Source organism: Anneissia japonica, unplaced genomic scaffold (genome assembly GCF_011630105.1).
Source record: "Anneissia japonica isolate Jap-2015-1 unplaced genomic scaffold, ASM1163010v1 scaffold1511_len2985839_cov193, whole genome shotgun sequence".
Taxonomy (NCBI): domain Eukaryota; kingdom Metazoa; phylum Echinodermata; class Crinoidea; order Comatulida; family Comatulidae; genus Anneissia; species Anneissia japonica.
Genome location: NW_022685291.1, coordinates 1,472,334 through 1,493,612, shown reverse-complemented (window position 1 = coordinate 1,493,612; position 21,279 = coordinate 1,472,334). Strand labels below are relative to the sequence as shown.

Below are 21,279 nucleotides of genomic sequence, written 5' to 3'. Positions count from 1 at the left end.
TATATATATATATATATATATATATATATATATATATATACACATTTTATTACACAATTTCTTTATTCATTTATTTACAGGACTACATTCGTTGAGAGCTATTATTATGCTGTCTCTTATACACATCTAGATGTGTATAAGAGACAGATATATATATGCCTATCAATAAAAATAATAATTTTTAGTGTATTTGAATAAATATTTAGGTTTATTGTGTTAAAAGTTAAATTCCAAAATCATGACGCACACAGTACTGTACAACAAATGATGAAACACATTAAGTACATGGTAACATTATAATTCTCATAAATTATCATATAGGCTTATTTTTTGTACCTTTATAAGGTATGGTGATGCCTTATACTATAGAAAGCAAGTCTCAGTATCTTATATCAACTGTTTTTTCCTAATCATAGTCATCATCATCATCGTCACCTTTTTAATTATTTTCATTGTCATGATAAGTTATTATATTGTACGGGATATTGTAATGTATGCATTTGTTTACTTACGTCAAGTAAACAAATTTAATTTTGTACTTATGTTGGTGGAGTATGTACGCGTGATGAGTGACAGTGCCATAGGCCTACCTTCCTAAAAGATAAGGCCTGAAAGTATTGAATACTAATTGCGTTGACGATTACACTTTTGTAATGGATATTTGGGTAGAACAAGCGCAGAACTTTATGTGAGGCTGCCAAGAAATGGTTTAATAGGAACCAGTTAACAGCATACAATAATCCATTCTACAACACTTGGAATAAAACATTCAAACATAATGTACATTCTCATATAATTATCAAATAATATTACAATATATATTGAATTTAATGCAGTTTTTTAAGAGATAATAAATGATGATGATATGACTGTATACATCACAATAATACACAGCATAAGACGATGTTTTGTCAAAGATAATAAATAGCAGGTAGAGCAACTTCCTAATTTAGTGGAACATCTGTTCGAAGTGTATTGTGGGTACACAAAGAAGAATTTCACCCCGTCCGCGCGGTGGCGCTATATATCAATAATAAATGCGCTGCTCTGATTCGCTTGTTTCCTGTAGTTTTTCCACTAAATCAAATGGACAAATTTTACCCTGCCCGCGGGAGGGCGGATGTTCCATGAATTTCAATGCAAATACGCGGAACAAGTTATTCTTCTGTTATTAAAGTTCTTCAGTTTGTGTATACAGTGCTCTATATTGCGAATACAGAGAAATGTGCAACTACCGAGAAATGGTTTACTGTATTAAGATCTGTAAATCCATTTTACATTCAAGCAAGCATGGAATTTAAGATCAAATATCTATAAGAACATTAATACTTAAGTACCACCAATATTTTTAAGTTGCCTTTTTTTTTTTAATCATTATTTTTTATCTTTATTATTATTTATAATGAATTTGTTTGATGGAACGTTGCCATTTGGCTTTATTTACCGAACCTTTAGTTTCGTAATGATTTACGTAGTTAAGTTGTTTTCTTCTTTTCAATTTTCTGTTGATTTTCGTCTTTTGGATGCACCATCATTTTGAATGTGTGCCACTGTAATAAAAGTGATTCCAAATAAAAACTAACTAAACTAAAACTACACTTGGAATAAGACAATCTTACATTTACTATATCATTTCTTAATTTCCCTCTAAATAGTGATATTTAAAGACCACTTTTAATGCCAGTCTTTAATTAGAGAGATTCTAATTAGAGACCAAACTGCTTAAAACCACTAAAACCTTGGTACCAAAATAGTATTCTGATAGGCATTTTGTACAGGGACTAGTTCCCTTTGTTACCTATCAGTCTCTTATTTCAGTTAAATAAATTATGAGTCTTTAATTAGAGTAAGACCTGTACTTATCTGCATAGACTCTTGAATTGGCAGAATTTAAAGATTTGTGTAGTAAAACATATACCGACTGTGGTTGATAGTACTGTAGGCCTAGTCTAACACTTAATGGTTTAATTTACAAAATTAAAATTTGTCTTAACTTTTATAAAATTATTATTCTTAATTTGTCAATTAAAATATAAATTGATTTTCTTGTAGGCACTGCCAGACCAACAACTCAGCCCTAGTGACAAATACCATGACCATGACTTTTATATAATTGTTATCCATAATTTGTCAAATAAAATATACACTGGTTTGCTCACCAACAGGTGAAAACATATATAATGATTTTTACATATTGCTCTAAATATTCTATATTTTGTCTTCATTATTGCAATTTTGCAGCTAATAATACTATAACATTTTAATACTTGAATTTCTGACTAATAAAATCCTATTGTTATTTTGTACATAATCATATACCTTTCAATTACAATTTAGAATTAAATTGAATTTCTTGCAAGCACTGCTGGACCAATGCTGAAGCATCGACGGCACAACCCCAGTGAACACAAATACCAAAACCACCGTGACCATAGTTATGGACAATCTAAATGACAAAAATATATTAGTTAAAAAATCAAAGTTTTTAGTATGACTATGAACAGGCCATGCTCACATGAATAATTATGAACAGGCCACACCCACTAGCATCAACACACAGTCCACACTAAGGGCTTAGCCAGCGAGCCGTCCGGTTGTCTTTTGGATGGCCAACAATTACTTAGGACAGCCGCTTTTACTGCAACGGCTTGGATAGCTTAGCCTACTCAGCTTGGCCTAGCCTAGTTGTGGCTGGTCTACCTTTCCGCAAATTCTTCTTCTATATTTTTTTAATCTATCAAATGTTGCGTTAAACTAAGGCATATTTACGTTTGATAACCAACCTTTATATATTGAATTTATGTTGTTTTCATACCAACATTCAATGGGGTTTCCTAAAAAAGGTAAGGCTAAACCATTGTCTACAGTACCAAGTGATGTTGTGTTAAAAACATATTTATACCCGGTTAGAAAGTTCTAAGTCACCCACAATGCATGCATATGACTCTGCATAATACAGTACTTGAGATTCAGTTTCCAGAGATATCATTCTTGTTCATAACTTCCTGGTTATAATTAATTCATAAAATACCGTAAAGCAGATTTGTTGTTAACATCACATGACACATTAAATTTTAATACTCGGCAAAATACAGTAAGCCTAGGCCTATACATCTGTTGGTTCGGAGGAAGTAGAGTAGAATTTACATTTAGACTAGGGCGAGAGATGAAGATGCATCTGCATAGCCTAGAAAAATGATGCGAGTAAACAACCGTAACCGTGGGCAGTCTATGCCTATAACTGAAATGTCTTTGGGATAGCTAATTCAACACTGCTACTTTGGAGAAAAAACACTCTAAAGGTAATAATTTTTCTATTTTTTTCTTTTGTAGGGAGGAGGCGGACACCCACTCCCCAAACACACCCACATACATGCATCAAAAGGCTACACCCGTAAGGACTTAAAATTGACGTCTAGTGTACACATGTGGCTTGTGTACGTTTAAAAAATCCATTGCATATTTCGGAAGATTAAGGGTTATTCTGACGTTATGGTTCATTCAGCCCCTGTCATTTTGAAATGATATAAACATGAAGTGCCTCTTTATAAGGGGTAGGTAGTCACGGACCACAACCATATGCAATTCAATGGGTTATTCTCCTATCTTGACTTTTATGTTTTATCTTTAATATACAGGCCACATGACTATAACTATGCCACACCAGCAAGGAACATGGATCTTTCCACTGAGCCCCTTGATGCTAAGGTCCCAACAGAGAGAATGTACATAAACACAGGTGTTTGTGACACATGCACAGGTCAGGTTAAAGCGCTGTCCAAACTATGCAATTATATTTGACAAAAACATGTGACATGCCTAAATATGGTCATGATGACATCACATCATGACCATATAAAGGCACATCATGACTATATATGGGCATACAACATTTTCTTGTCAAGTGACACTCTGGAAAGGTTCATACAAAACAGGTGCATAAGTTATATGGATACTGGTAAATACGAGTCTTACTTTCAACTTCCTTCCATTGATGTACGCATCTTGGCGTTCTAGACGGACAGATGGCCTAGCTGGGCGCAAACCAACCCATTCACTTACAACTGTTGCGTACTGACAAGAAAAAAAACAAAGATTGGATCAATTGCAGTTCGCTATTTTCAGTTGATTATTTAATTTAAATCTCTGGTTCTCAACCCTTTTCATTCCATTTTAAGTTGCACAAACTGTTGCAGCTCCACAGATGCTTAGCTAGCAGCACTGGTGGGTTGACACCACCACAGCCCCATCATGGTGAGGAAATTTGGTAAATACAACACCTGGTCATGCATCATTCTTCACAATCCAAATTTTCCAACTTGCAATCTGTTTTAGGGGTTACGTTATTAAACTTGCTAGCAAAATTATTAGTTTACAATTCATCTCATAATGTAAATTCATTATTTTGCTTATTTCAGGTAAAAATATATTGCAGTCTGTTAAATAGGGGTCACGTTATTAAACTAGCTAGCGAAAATATAAGTTTACAATTCATTTCATAATGTCAATTAATTATTTTGCTTATTTCGGGTAAAAATATGTGTAATTTGTCTTAACTTTAGGACATACTGGATTGATTGCAGCATCCAAAGCCAGGCATAGTTAATGAAATAAGATGAAAAAACTTTAGCAAGTTATTTTTTCATTTTAAATTCAAAATAAGTTTTTATTAAATTTTTTGGCTTGGCATTATTATTATTATTGAAAAATGTGACCTAAGCTGAAAAGAACTTATGAATTTTTCTGTTAAGCTGGTTTGAAGTCCCCAAGTTTTATATGGCAAAGTGTATTATAACAGCATATGGCCGTTCCGTGACAAAACAACGTAATTTGAAATTTTCCCTTTTGGAGAAAAATAGAGTTAAAGTTTGCATGTTTGCAACTTGGCAATAAACTGCCATACCCTTCTGAAAGTTTGCAGGATTGTATATCTATAGACATTGTGATAATATGTAAAATTTTAATTACAACCGTTTGTTTATTGCAAAGTTATTAGCGATATTCACAGATACATTGTTTTGCCTCGGAAACATGTCAGGCTTGGTTTTAAGTGTGACATATTTTTTTGAATTTATCACGTTTGGGGCAATCACATTATTTTATCAGGTCTACAGCACCACTAATGTCGCGCAACTTTGGAGGACATAAATCCAGCCGGAGCACCTTGTTGTTCGCAAATTTCTTTTTTTCCGAACACAATGCCTTCTGTTGAGTACTTCGATTAAAATGTCCTCCAGTGGCAGTTGCCAGAATTTTTCATTTTAAATTTAGCTAAAATGGTGTATACAATGGGTTTATATGTGTATTCTTACTTTCAGTGATGGCTCTATCTTGCAAGCCTTTTCCCAAATGTAGTTTCTATCCTGAGAACTCAGTGATTCATCCCAGCTACCATCTCTGTGTACTCCACCAATTACCACATCATTAGAACTGAAAAGAAACATTGGATTAAATATCAATTATATAATTATAATAATTTAGTATTATCATATAATAATCACTTATTTTGGTGAAATATAAATATGTATTAACATTATTATTATGTCAGTAATATTATAAGTGAGGAAAGAGCATCAGATGGTGATATTAATAACTAAAAAACTTCCTTTCTTATATCAGAATTAATGCAGTGACATTAGCATAAAAACAAATATGTGAAAATAAATCCAGTTACAACATAATTGCAAAATAACTTTAAATTTAATACAGAAATATTAGAATGGACTATAAAAATACTATAGAGAAGAATATAATTACTTCACTATCAAAAGCTCACATTATTCAGTCTTACCGAGGCAAAATATGAATCCAATCTATATTGTCAAAAGTACCAATTTTAATCCAAGGTGCATGAAGCTGCATAAGAGATCATATTGAAAACATGGTAACAATAAGGCAATCTTAACCAATACACAAAGCACATAGTCATTTTCAGCATTTCTGACCATGGAGAGTTAATGTTTGTTTAAGCCCCAATTGCACTGGATTTTTTTTCTGAAAAACTAACCGAGATCCTGGTTAGTTTTACCATAATTAGTCCAGTGCGAACAGACCAGTAAACTTTCCGAGACGAGCAGTTAGGTTAACTGAGTGGGTTGTGCCCAGTAAAACTTACCAGGTTAGTTTTACCAAACCGAAAAATCCAATGTGGTTTAAACGCTCTGAGTCATTTGAGCGCTATTCATTTGAGATATCACAGACTTGCACCCTCAATAGTTGATTTCCCCGCTTTCTGTAAAATCTTCCCTTTTTTCAGTCCAGTGCGATTGTGGCTTCAGTGGATTTATCTTCTACAAGGGCTTAAATAATGTTTTATTTTACCCCCACAGAAGACAAATCCACTGAAAAAAACCCCCCTAACTCTCCACAGTAATGAAAGTGTTGCAAATGATCTAACTTACATGCATTATGTTAATAATAAACAAATATTTATATCATACTGGTAGACGAAAGCAACATTTTGACTCAACAATCAGCAAGCCGAGAGGCTGAGCATTCAGGCAGGGGCGCATCTAACTACGAGCTGCTCCTCACACTGGGTTCGGTTGGTAGAACAAATCTTTGCAGATGTTGACTTAAAACAAGAGGTCCAGTATACACACCTGGCTCCTGTGCGCACTACAGGTATAAAGAACCAACTGCATCTTTTGGAAGAGTAAGTTATCTGTCCTTGTGAAATGAAGGCAGCTAAAGTAGTCACAAACCACAATTTACCACAATAATACTTTAAATATTGGTTATTCTCTTACCTTTACCTAACAATCACTTTTAAGTTTGGTCAATCATTCTGCAGTAATTTTTACCTGTTTTTCATGTGATATTTCTTCTGTTTATAACTGCATTGTATTTATAAAGAAAATAAATGATATAATTATAAACAAAATCTGATTTATTTGTTTAGGAGGAGTTGAAAGCTCTCAAAGCTGCCACATCAAAAATGTTTAAAAACTGTCCGAAATAATATATTAAAAATCAAATTTTGACTAGGAGGGAGGTAGCCTCAATAATCCAACAAGGGAAGTAGAAATGACTGCTTTAGTGAAATAAATCTATGCTGTATTTGTTATACTATATCTCATAAATATTAAACAGCAAACTCTCTGTCTAGATCAGCTACTTCTATCTGTGAGGGTAAAATTAAGCAAATTGCATATGGTTTTCCTAGGAAGAAAAGTGCGGTAGTTGATTTTGGGAAGTAATTCTTTCCCAGTGTATGCATAAATTTGACATGTGCAAAACTGTAGCAGAACCTACCACACCCCTTACTGGGTGAAATTGACCACTGAATTGTTATTACCTAATTAATATTTATGAGGTATAATATACTAAATAAAAGGGAGTTTTCAATTTGTGCGACGACGCGACGCTAGAACGGAATCACTCATGCGTGACCGTACTACCTGGCGTCCTACGTTCTCTGCATATGCAGATTTGGTCTATCTACTCGACGAGGTGACCTTAACGTTCTCGGATGACTTTTAGTGACGTCATTACGTTTTACGTTCAACTGTCATCGTGCAATCGAAAACTCCCTATTATGAAAATAATGCAACTTACTCTTAACACCTGACCTCGATTAGGTCTGATGCTCTCATCATTGGCCAATCTTCTTGCTCCTAGACCGCTGCAGTTAACTATCACATCATAGTTATCAGCAATCTATAATCAACAATGTCATTATTAGATATTTTATTTTACAAGATTAAATTCAGATTAAATTCAGTCTTTATTATTAAATAAACAAATCACAAAACATCAGAAGTGATGTTGTCTGCTTACTTTATGATTTTTTGTACGATAAAATATTTATATATTTAAATTTCCCTCACATCCAACGTGAAGTAAACTCGCCACTTACAGAATAGAATGACACTTTATAAACTAAGTCTCTTTTATGAGGATTGTCTTTCAGTGATGAGAAAAAATCCTGCAATGACAGGATTTGAACCCAGGATTTGAACCCATCTTAACCCCAAAGCTACAGCTTCACAGCACAAATGTGTGTTATTTAAAAAAATATATATTTGTGGCAACTCATAAATTTAAACTCAAGTACCTCATCAAAGGAATGGACATGTCTCTCCAAGATGGTTCCTCCTCTTGATTTGAATCTTAAAAAAAAAACTAATTTGTAGAAATTATATTACCCTTGCCTCTCTGAAGAAGAGGTGAAGGGTACTGCAATTATAGTGCGCATCTGTGTGTGTCCTTCCAGGTATGTAACTCAAAAACTACTGAACTGTTTGGTTCAAATTTTTACACATGGACAAAGTGTATTGGTTCTCCTCAAATCTGGTGCTGATCGGAAGCAAGATGCAGATTTCAGAATGTTTCCGGCTGAAACAGAGACAACTCAAGCGGATTGATCGGCCTCGTTTTGGCTAGGACTTGAGCAGATTGATCATGGGCCATACATTGTAGCGTGTCAAATTTTGGCAAGCGGACTGGAAGCAGCTCAGTTGGCGCGCAAATCTCGCACGATTGATGGGCTTGCCACGAGAGGCCTATGGGTAGGCCGAGCCGACTCGAGTAGATCTACCGCAAGCCAATTTTTTTTCAGTACATAGATATGGCACAACAGGGCGAGGGTTCTGCTTATCTTGTTTTAAAATTGACAACATTATTTGCAAGAGTTTTTAGAAAGATATATCTACAAATATCTTCTACAAACCTGTGCATAAGCCATGGAAGGTACAAATTGCATTCTGCGATGAAAGTTAAGAAACTGTTTCCATATCTACAGATGTGGGAGAATAAAATATCTTGATTATGCCCAATTTTAAAACATAAACTGCTTTTATGCCTCGGCAAGCATGTCAAACCCTTAAGAATTATATATTTATTAATTTATTAGGCATCTTTGAAAGACAATTGGTCATCAGACAGACACCACTGTCTTACTATTGTCACAAACCAAAACAAGTGTAGCAAATCAAAGCATGTTTTGTGGCTTTTAAAAGGGGGAATTATCAACTGAGTTCGGGACTGGGCTGCCAAATTCTTAAAAAAAAAAAACAGACAGGCTACATTCCTTAACATCTCAGCAGGCCAAACTAGGTTTTTTCCATGCTTTAGCAGGTAGATAGCCTTTGCAGCATCTCCAGTTAAAGCCTTGTCCAATTTCCACCCCTCCATCAGACCATAATGGTTATTGCAAATTATTTTATATAGATCAGTAAAGAATAAAGAAGAATCTTACTTATAATTTTTTCCAGGATATAGTTTTTTAAGTTCTTCAGCTGAGAGTTTTCTATAGTCAACATCAACTTCATACTGAAAAAGACATTCATTGATAATTTATTTATAATTTGTTTTCATGTTTCAAGAATTAAATTTAAACAAATTATCCAAGATTAAAGAACCTTTATTTGTCCATATCATGGGCGGATACAGAGATGTCTGAAAGGAGGGGGGGGGGGGGGGGGCCAAAAATTGGGGAGAGAGCCGATCCAGAGAAAACACTACCCTTGCCCTTGGGGGTGGCTGAATTCTCCGCAATTTTTTTTTCTAGACGTTTTGGGCAACTTTCCGAAAAGGAGGGGGGCCAATTTTGCCCCTGCATATATAAAATACAAAGAAAAAACCTTTTGCTTGGCAGATGAAAATATCATTAAATGAAAAACAAAAACAAAATATTCAATATATAAAGAGTACAATGAAAAAGTAAAACAGGGATCTTTTAACATGGGAGTTGAAAATGTGAATGCAACAAACATTTGGGGCTTGGTCTGGAATAGTCACGATAAGGTTTTCAATGTGTTCAGTCATGCGTGATGCCATCTACACTCAATTTTGTGTTTTTACATTATTCATCATATCTTAAACAATTGTCATTTCTAAACATAACATAAAGCATAAACTTTAGGTTAAGGTTGAATATCACGTACCAAAATATTTCATGTGCGCGTCATAACGAGCACGCATGTGTGTATCAAAATTTTAAAAATTCAAAATCACTTTTTGACTAGAGCACGTTTCAGGCCATTTTGAGCATTAAAATTTTTTATTGACATTTCCCACTAGGCACGTGCATTTTTACTCGCACAGCACGTACGGAAGCTAGAAATTACGTTTTTTTTACATATTTTGGGTTCCTGACATTGCATTCACAAATTTCCATTCTTTTCAGTCATCTTCAGGCCAATAGCAATGCCATACGAGCGCATTAAACATAGGGATCTTTGCGGCGTTTGTGCCGATATACAGTGAAAATATGCTAAAGTCAGGCCTATTTTTAATCAGCTATAGCTCCTTAGTGAAGTGATACATGTATATTTCATATCAGGAGTCAAGTTGTTGTGCCATTACCGTGCGTACGCGCATCATGACGTGCAAGTACGCATATGTAAATCTCTTAAAATGCTCAAAATTATTGTTTTTAAAAACTAAATTGGAGCATGTTTTAGGTCATTTTGAGGGTCAAAGTGCGGCAGATCATCTAACTCGATCGTCCTCAGTGATGAGTTCAAATCTAGTTCAATTTTAGTCTTATAGGAATTGGAGATGATTTAGATGAAATGGGTGGGGGGAAGGGTGTGGGGCTCGGAAATGAATAATGTCACTTGACAAGAATTTCAAGCACCAGGGAGATTCAGTTACCTCTTGAAACTCTACCAGGATGTCTCTCCTAGACCCTGTTGGTTTTTGTAAATTATCTCCCTTAATACATACAGACACCACTGGCTCACAACGAGATATATGATAACGCAACTGAGTACATCATGCATGCATTAGTGCAATATTTAAGGGAATATTTTTGGCCTTTGTCCCACCTTTTGCCACCCTTATTCTCACCTCCACCCCATTCATGGTGGGCTGAGGTGGTGTGGACCTCCCATCTGTAAGCGACCTGCCTTTTTTACACAACCATGGTAAGTCTGCAAGAAGGTGTCTGGCCAAACCATAGCTTATAAACCCTTTGGTGACAAGCCTCTGTACGACAATTAGAACTTGCAGGCTACAAGGGCTTCACATCTAGACACCTACCATGGCATGTACCGAGCAACAAGGTTTCTTAAATTCAGTGCAAATTCAGAATCACTTAATACTGTTCTACTTTTCATTAAACCTACATTCGAGAATCGATACTTACATTTGTTTCTTTATCATTAATGTCTAAAAGAACGAATTGTTGAATTCCAGTTAATGGACCTTCTGCTTGATGCAAGTTTTGCATTTGCTTGAAGGTGGCTACAGCCCATTTCCTGAAATTAAATTTCATTTAACCTTTAACTGGGTGAACTATAGAGACTATCGTTTCATTAACGTGCAAAGTAAATAAATACCTTGCACAATCATCTCAATTATAATTTATATCAACATATTATAAAATACACACACAATGGAAAATTATTGTTAATATTGTTATATTAACTTTGCAGGCATATAAAAGTTGCATCACTTACACCTGGGAACTCTTAACACATAATGAAAAAAGACTGGTTATATTGTAGTATTGTTATTTTATATTAATTGCTATGGGTCAGAAAGCAAAGCCCTGGTGCAAGCACGCAGATCCAGTGGGGATCAATGCATATCATATGTTATGTATTGAAATAACGCTACTCACTTGTCCATTCTAAAAATGTTGTGCCCCTCCTCCCACCCCACCACCCGTACAAAAAATTCTGGATCTGCCCCTGCTGGTGTAGTTGTCAGAAACACTAACGGAAATTGTCAGACTCTGTTGTACAGGTTAATTGTCTTCAGCAAACCTTGCACCATCAGTGAAAGCCATGTGCTGGATCAAGTCAGGGCTGGGGATTGGGCAACTTACATTTTTTATTACAGTGTATACAAAATATGTATCAAAACAAAAATCATGCACTCGCTCACACAAATATATTTGGGGCAGATGTTTTGTGTTGCCTATTGAACTTGGCTACAGGAAAATCCTTTAAAGCCAGGCACACACTGCACTGACTGTCACTGACTGACGTGACTACAAGGAGAACGCAACGTGGCAGCGCAACAAATAATTTTAATGATGGTTAGCTCAAAGTGCTACCAACAATCAGCAGATAGCATTGTCAAGCATTCACAGAGAGCAGAGATGAACTTGTCGGCCATGGCCAATGCAGTGTGTGTCCAGCTTAAGTCTACGTACGATAGGAGCGGATTACTCTTGTTCCAATATCTGCTGATTCCTGCAGCACCATCACTTGTAGTGTTTGGGGTAAATTTGTCTGCGATGACCATTATTGGCAGATCGGGTAAATCCTCCTGCAACCGAACTGCTGTGGAAAGTCCAATAACACCTGCACCGATTACACACACATCAGGCTTTCCCATCACAAGGTAGGCTAGCTTAAGCTGATGAGAAGTAGACAGGAAGCCCAAAACATTCAGGTCTATTAATTAAAGCAAGAAAGAAAATATTAACAGTATGTAACTGAGACATTGTGCCTAACAATTTGAGACCAAAATTAAGTCTGTACGATTTTCCGTTGCCAAGATATATGGATCCCGTCTTTCAGAGGCGGACATTATAAATTCGAAATGGTGGCCATAGTAGGCGTCAGAAACATGGCGCAAAACTTTTTTTCAATTTACACATATTAAAGATATTTTGTGCCAAGTTTCATGCTTTGGTAATAAGGAGCACAACTTGGCCCTTAGCTGCTCTACTAAAAATGCGCATCTAGGCGCTTTAGCTGCTCTACTATAAGTTAATTAGGGTCTTTTAATATTTTAAGGATTGAAGTGCTTAGAAATATTTTTACATTTGCGGTTGACATGTTATCACGTTTGAGGTAAAAATGGAAATTTTGACATTTGTAGATGAAATGTTTCTACTTGCAGTTAAACAGATTTTTACATTTGTGGGCAAAATTGTTTACATTTGTGGTTATTTTTACATTTGTGGTTGGCATGTTATGACATTTGCGGCTATTTTGACATTTGCAAGTGCAATGTTTTGACATTTGTGGTTATTTTTACATTTGTGGTAGATTTTTATATTTGCAGGCTCTACATCATCATAATCATAATTCATACATTCATTCTACATTCAGCCAATAACATAAACAAGTCAAATACATAACAATAAAGGAAATTAACAAATAATTGATACAATGGATAGTATTAACTATAGTGTGAAAAACATTATGGCTCTCCAGTCTCAGGCATGATGGTCAGGTCTTAGGATTTTTTTAAACATAGATATATACAAAAAAATAATTAAATCAAACAATAATTAAATCTGTCATTAAAAAGCAAAGCATAACTATATAGTAATAATAATAATAATATGATGACATTAAAATATACAATTATGAAATTAAATAAAGCCATACTTTCAATTTCCAACATGAGCGAACGCTCACCAGTCTGTGCATTCCTCCATGCTTAAATACAGTACAGGATGTTTATTTGTACAAAAAAAAATTTTAAATGTTCATTTGGACAAAATTAAAATATCTTAAAATTGAAAAAAAATAAAATTTCTTAAAATTAAAAAAAAAACATTCAACACCAAGACGCGACTTAAACTCACAACCTTAAGTTTTTAGAACACATCCTTAACCGCGCCATCCATGGCCTCTATCTATAGTATTAATAATGACAGTAATGTACAGTCCTTGCTGAAACCCCTGTTTTTTTTTTTTGTAGTTAGCCCTGACTCGGAAGAAGGCTATTAAATTTTTTTCAAAATTGAGATTTTTGTCTTACATGACTCCTGAGGGTATAATCTATCCCCTTAATTCACTAGAAAGCCAAAAATATTACTCTAAATATGATACTTATTTTTAAAAATGGGCATTATCTACACACACCACTACAAATAATTTGGAATAAAGGCATTAACAAGTAAACACAACTCAGTACAGCATTAAATGGTTGAGTTCACACACTGGCAGGAAGCTGCTATCCAATCAGGTGCCAGTATTCTGAGGATTATGACTATCTAAAGCACAAATAATCCGGAAAAAGGCATTATCTGCATTTTCACTGGCCAAAATTTTTTTCAATGGTATATATTTTTAAAAATATGCTTGAAAGAATTGAAAATCATTTGTACTTTTCTTTGGCTAAAAGTAAAACCAAACGCATTTTGCTCATTTTCTCAAAACTCAGATTTTGCAGTTAATGCCTTTTTCCAAATCAGGGCACCTACCCAAGCCTAGCCATTCTATTACTACTAGGCCTAGGCCTACTGTACTACTAGCCTAGGCCTACTAGATAATACCAGAGCCAAGCTTCGCTAGGCCTATGCCTAGGGCCCTGCTAAACTAAAAAACGTGGGCTAGGGCCTAGGCCTACCTAGTCCTAGGCTTACCGGAAATATTTCTTTCCAGTCACACTGTTAACAGTCAACGTACAGTTGAGAAAACAGCACCGAACTTTGCATTACATACACCACAGACTGCGCTACCCTAAGGCCAAGGCCTTAACGCGGGTCTGAAGTCTAAGGTCTAAATCATCGGAAACAATCAACGGAAATAACAACAATCAAAGAAAACCATGATAGCTCTATGAAGAAAACCAAAGATCTTATAAACACAAGATAGCGTTCTCCGCGATTTACGCGTAACAAATAGAAGCGTCGGTCAAGGTTCAAAAGTTTCCAATTTAGCAAGAGGGCGTCATTCATGCGCTATTATACCAAAGAGAAAAAGTAATAAGTTTTGGAAGAGGGCGTCCTATCTGTTGCCATGGATTTGAGATGGTTCCTGTTCTGCTGTACTGTTCACAGTACGGTATGGCCATAGCGGTCAAAGGTCAAAAGTTTCCAATTTAGCAAGAGGGCGCCATTCATGCCTTATTACAGAATTTGCACGCGTAAATCGCGGAGAACGCTATCTTGTGTTTATAAGATCTTTGAGAAAACTTACTTGATCGCCGGTGGCGCTGTTTTGGCTATTCTAAATTTTAGGCGAGACTTTTTTTATTTGTTTTTGAACACGCCGACTAAAAATATTGACGATTTCCAATAAAAATAAAATCTTATTTGGTCAATTAGCGCACCCGCTGCCACGAAAAAGTGGAAATTTCAGAAAAAAATAAAAGTTTTCTTTAGTTTTATTACGCCCTCCGCTGCCTTTAAATCTCCAAATTCTTCCTAATCATATAAATTCGAAGCATTTAAACATCCTGTTGTACATTCACCAATAAAATTTTATATTTATTTTCTCCTCCGTCTGGATGATTTTGGCAAAAATGTCTCGAAATAATGCCTAAAAAAGAATTGTTTGTTTGCCCTCCAACGGCCACCGCTAGCTCACTGAAAAATAGGGGCGGCGTCTTTAAAAATAGTTCTTTTTTTTATATTTTTTGTTCACAAATTTAAGATAATGATCTTTATTTTGCTCCATCTTGAGCATGAAATTTGTCTAAATTTGTCTGAGGTTTGGTATCGCCATTCTAGGCCTAAATTCATTGCTAAATATTTATTATGGGTTATTTTTGCATTGCGATTTAATATGTAAATTTTGGTGAAAGCAGAGAAAAAAAGTTTTTTGCACCAGCCCCTCCTATACAATTTTCAGCATTAAAGGGCAAACAAACAATTTTTTAGGCCTAATGGTCTGAAGCATGGCATCCTGTATTGTGGAATTTCGGCTCAGGAATTGTCCCAGGATATGTTCCCCCGGAATTGCCCCCCGTGATATTTTCTCCCTAGGACAATTCATCGCGATTTACATTTTTCAAAAAATAAATCGTAATTGCTTATTTAAACTTTAATGTTTTGTAGTAGTAATTTGTATTGTGATTAGTTTGTCCAAGGAGGTATTTTATAGGCCTATACCTACTTGGCATGATTTGTCCAAAATTTAAGATGATTTATTATCATGCTTTCATTTTTTCTTGTGTCTGTAAAATTGTACAATTCGATTTTTTACTGCAAATACAATTATTTTGAATAAAATACCTTTATAAATGAATAAATAGCCCAAAAACCACAATAAAAGATTTACTGAAAACCAAGAAATACTTATAAACCTTTAAAATATTACTCTTACAGAGTGTAGCGAAGTGTGGTGGGGTGGTAGTGGTGGTGGTTGAAGTAAATTAGGAAAATATTATTATTATCATTATTATTATTATTCAATTATTATTGTTCAATTATCGTCGCTGTACACTCTTCAGAGAGTAGGGAATTGTTTCCCGGTGGTAATCACCACCATACCCACTGGAAATAAGTCTTCTTCAGACTTTCGTGGTTACCGTCCTTGGTGTTACATCCATCATTATCTCCGTCAGGAGATATATGTTTTCAGTAGTGTAAGTTTGTGTGTGGTCTTTCGTGTTTTTTTTGTATTAAAATTATCTGAAAAGCGGCTGCAGACATAATTTAAAATAACAGGGAGTGTTAGGTATAACCCAATGAAGCAATGAATTAATTTTGGCGACGGTCCGGAGTAGGGTGTGGATGTGACGATCATTTAAAGGGATTTAAGAGAAAACGTATAGAAAGAGAATTGCGGTGGCGGAGATATGCTCTCTACTGTGTGCTCTTGTTATTATTTATTTATTTAAGCGCAAAACACATGCACCATAGATTATCAACTGCGCTAAGTAACAATCCTTATACAGGACTAACATACACATTTTTCATCATCCCAAACTATCTCAATATGAGGTTTAGGGAGTAAATATTATCAACTGCGCTATAAGTGACAATCCTTATACAGGACTAACATACACATTCTTCATCATCCCAAACTAATCTCAATATGAGGTTTAGGGAGTGCAGTCGTTTTGGTCGTGAGAAAAAATCCTGCAACACCGACAGGAATTGAACCAGGACCCTGAGATTAGAAGGCCTGCATCTTAACCACCAAGCTATTCAACTCTCGTATGGTAATATAACTTGTAATTGTAGGTGACAAACCCCTTACACAACGAAATAATCAATCAGGTAAGTAAGAAGGCCTGGCGCCAGGATTTGCCCGACGGGCGGGCCAAGGTCTCCGACGAGGGGTCAGATTTCCCCGACGAAAGCAATGTGGGCGTGGTCGAGCTTCGATTAAAATGTTTCGAAACTGGTCCAGGGGGGGCGAAGGCCCCGAAAATGTTAACAATTTAAGGGTTTCAAAGGCTTAATCGCACAAGATGCTTTACACAAACTAAATCTCAATGGGATTTAGGCAATGGAGTTGTTGTGGTCCTGAGAAAAAATCCCGCAACACTCACCGACAGGAATTGAACCCGAGAACCTATGATTGGAAGGCTTAAGCATCTTAACCACCAAGCTATTTAACTCCACTTATGCTCTCCTATGGTAACTTGTAATTTTAGGCATGGTGTAATGTAAACTTTGTAAAGCGTTTTAAACCTATATTCCTTACCATACGAGCTCATAACAGAAAAAAGGTCAATCTCGTTTGCTAAATAATGTATTTTATTGTGTACAAAAGAATTAGATGAGGCCTACAAAGAAGTCTAGAGACTTTAATTATTCTGCAAATGTCATCACCGCCATAGCCCAACGCATACCGTCATCGCTCTTCTGTGTAGAGTTAATACGAAAATAAACCTTTGAAGTATAAATAAGTATTTTTGAAGTCTCAACAGTTTCGGTCATATCCACATTTTTCTAATTGTGCAATTCCAATTAAACAAAACCACCAGAATACTGGTCATTTAACTTTTATTGAATTTCCTCCAATCTATTAACCTCGAATGTTAACATAAATATTGAGTGTTAACATATATGATCCAATGAAATATTGTGTTTCATTATGTATAACACTCAATATTAATGATGTCCTACCTATTGAGTATTGCAGTAATACATGATGAAAAACAATGGCCTAAAACCATCGGTCTGAAAGCAATATTGTTTCCAGTATCACGCCTCGTGTAGCTTACTGGTTCATGGGCCAAAAAGTTTCCCAACCGCTAGGCATTAAAGTACACATGCACGATACTGCATGGTAGTATTCATTTCTTTATTTCATATATAAATATCCATATAAATAAAAAAAAAAGTATAAAATATTAAAAATAAAATAATTAATTTACACCATTGCTGATTAAGTTGTGAGTGAGGAAGAGCAGAGTCAAAAATTGTATAATTATGCATGGTAGTCCTATAAACCATGATTTATGTACTATTTCTACATCAACAACAATTACAAAGTGGTGTATTTGAATGCAATCAAAGATTTTACATCATTACCATGTGTAAAATTACAAATTATTATTACCATTTGACCTTACAACCTACTTCTCCCCCGGGGTCCAGTCGCGCAGGTCAAGAAGGCGCACCGTCTAGCCCACAATCCTTTTATACAGTAATTGATTTCCAAAAAAAAGTATAACAAAACACCAACAGAAGTTAGTACTACTGTACTTCGATCAAATTTCTCCTGCTATGTTTGCTGAATATGTACTACACGATTCTTTATGCCAATTGAATATCATTTTTTTGTGTTTCAGAGATATTAACTTTGATCCAAATTCATTAGCAATATTGTAAAGAAACCATGTGCTGAGGTTCTTCGGATGAGCAGCTATTTAACCCTACAATTAGGTCACCTGCATCCTACTTCAGCGTGATAGCAAAGGGCTGGTGCAGCTGTTTCTCTTCTGTGTTCTCGGTTTGTTGCTTCAGTGGGAACGAGGTAGAGATGGATGTGGAATACTCATTCTTACAACTTACTTCTCTCATAAGGGTACAGGTTGTGTCATCATGCACAGGCCAAGAAGGCACGCCGTCAGTGCTTTAATTTAACTTGTTTTTCAAAAGTAATTGTTTATATATTTGATATCAAAACAAAAGTATAGCAAAACAACAACAGAAGTTAATACTACTTTGATCTAGTTTCTCCTGTACATGTTTATTAAGCAATACATTTCTCATTTTGTCTTCTGCTGTTTTTTAGGACAAGTACAAAATAAAATTCTTCAAAATTGTGTTAATATTTTTAATTAATAAACATGGATGACCCTATCTCTGTACAAATAGTAATTTCCCAGTTCGATTGACTAGTAGCTAGACGTCTCTACAAATCCACACTATACTGTACGTTGTTACTGAAATTACAACACATAGGATAGAACCTATTCTGTAAACCAGCTTTTTAGTGACAAGTAGTATTCACAGACTTAAATTGCCATATATGGCACTGCCATATATGACCTTATTTTTCATATAGAATCTGACTGCAACCACTAAAGGCGTACGTTGTTACTGAAATTACAACACATAGGATAAAACCTATTCTGTAAACCAGCTTTTTTAGTGACAAGTAGTATTCACAGATTTAACTTGCCATATATGGCACTGCCATATATGACCTTATTTTTCATATAGGTTCTGACTGTGACCACTAAAGGCTTTTCCAAGTCACTCCAGCATATCAGTGCATGATCATAATAATATAAACAATTCAATATTTTCAATACATAATACACAGATTGGTGTACTGAATAAGAATAATATACCTTTGTTTGCAATAATATAACAAAAATTGTTTACCTGGGCACCTGAGGTTTTTCAACATAATACCAACCTCATTTTCTACTATGAAACTATCAAAATTTAAAATTATAATTGCTTGTCTGGTTTCAAACATGGATATTGTTATTCCCTCAGGTTAATTAATAATAAAATATTTAAAGGCAGGTAAATATTTAGTGAATATAACAGTAAAAGAATAGGTGGAGGTACATTATTTTGCTAATGTCACACGAAGGTACTGCATACATTTTGTGTAAAGAATTTTTTATTCGCTGTCTTAAAGGGAATGTTAGTATTTATCTCTGTGTATTAAGCTAGCAAATTGAATTTTCTTTAAAAAAAAAAAAAAAGAAAGAAAACAAAGGAACCTTAAAGTAAGATTGGAGATTATCTGATAAAATTTAGAATGCTAGCGTCCATAGCACCTTGGTCACATGGTCATAAAACAAGTACCTCCTCCTGCTCCATTGACTTTCTTCCACGTCAAGAGGAACTAGAAGATTACATGTCAATTAAGAAGGCTTAAACTAAGCTTACATTTAAATACTGCATAGCATTAGAAAAGAAGAGTAACATAATGTTATGATATAACCAATCTAGATATATGAAACAGAAACTCTACCCCCATTTTAATAATGATCTTGTAATACATTTCCAAGTAACTCACATCGAAACATTTCCAAGTAGTAATAAGATACATGACCGCTTCAGCTATAAATACTGAACCTTTTTTAAAAGACAGATTAGAATTTGTATAAGGTTTACAAAGTGTTCTGAAAAGGTTAGTATGATCATGATGTTGTTCCCCCAGTTGCTAGTTAGAATGTAAGATGTTGACATGGTTACCGCACCAGTCATGTCTGTAGTTGACACATTACATATTTTGATTTCCTGGCAACTGATGTACGAATCACCCAAAAAAAAGGGATACTATGTACCATGCATGAGGTGCAATACATACTATGCATGATGTGACCTTGTACATGCACTATACATCATGGGATGCAGTATATGTACTGGGCATGATGGGATACACTACATGAATTTAGAATGCTAGCGTCCATAGCACCTTGGTCACATGGTCATAAAACAAGTACCTCCTCCTGCTCCATTGACTTTCTTCCACGTCAAGAGGAACTAGAAGATTACATGTCAATTAAGAAGGCTTAAACTAAGCTTACATTTAAATACTGCATAGCATTAGAAAAGAAGAGTAACATAATGTTATGATATAACCAATCTAGATATATGAAACAGAAACTCTACCCCCATTTTAATAATGATCTTGTAATACATTTCCAAGTAACTCACATCGAAACATTTCCAAGTAGTAATAAGATACATGACCGCTTCAGCTATAAATACTGAACCTTTTTAAAAGACTGATTAGAATTTGTATAAGGTTTACAAAGTGTTGTGAAAAGGTTAGTATGACCATGATGTTGTTCCCCCAGTTGCTAGTTAGAATGTAAGTTGCTGACATGGTTACCGCACCAGGCATGTCTGTAGTTGACACATTACATATTTTGATTTCCTGGCAACTGATGTACGAATCACCCAAAAAAAAGGATACAATGTACCATGCATGAGGTGCAATACATACTATGCATGATGGGACCTTGTACATGCACTATACATCATGGGATGCAGTACATGTACTGGGCATGATGGGATACACTACATGTACTGGGCATGATGGGATACCCTACATGTACCATTGGGATGGGATACAATCATAGAGCTATTAAACAACTAGAGTGCTGACAAGATGGCGGAGCAATGCAGAGTTGTGTATGTGTACCATCCAAGATGGCTGCCGTAGGAAAGCGCCACCTTCAGGCTTAGTATACATATTATTACCATAAATAAGC

The 21,279-nt window shown here is 35.2% G+C and overlaps 1 protein-coding gene across 2 annotated transcripts; it reads right to left on the bottom strand.

Annotated features, from left to right (window-relative positions):
- Positions 1 to 683: 683 nt before the first annotated feature.
- LOC117110399 (D-aspartate oxidase-like) lies at positions 684 to 14,462 on the bottom strand. Of its 2 annotated transcripts, XM_033253106.1 has the most exons (12): positions 14,279 to 14,462; positions 12,107 to 12,350; positions 11,093 to 11,204; positions 9,200 to 9,273; positions 8,672 to 8,737; positions 8,057 to 8,111; positions 7,558 to 7,659; positions 5,792 to 5,856; positions 5,313 to 5,430; positions 3,976 to 4,074; positions 2,320 to 2,446; positions 684 to 1,550 (listed from the first exon to the last, which is right to left on the bottom strand). In XM_033253106.1, the coding sequence occupies exons 2-11, from the start codon at positions 12,289 to 12,291 to the stop codon at positions 2,327 to 2,329; spliced, it is 996 nt and encodes a 331-aa protein (XP_033108997.1). In that variant the 5' UTR covers positions 12,292 to 12,350; positions 14,279 to 14,462; the 3' UTR covers positions 684 to 1,550; positions 2,320 to 2,326. The 2 variants fall into 2 exon arrangements, with proteins under 2 accessions (XP_033108997.1, XP_033108989.1); XM_033253098.1 differs by having other exon boundaries at positions 684 to 2,446.
- Positions 14,463 to 21,279: the final 6,817 nt, after the last annotated feature.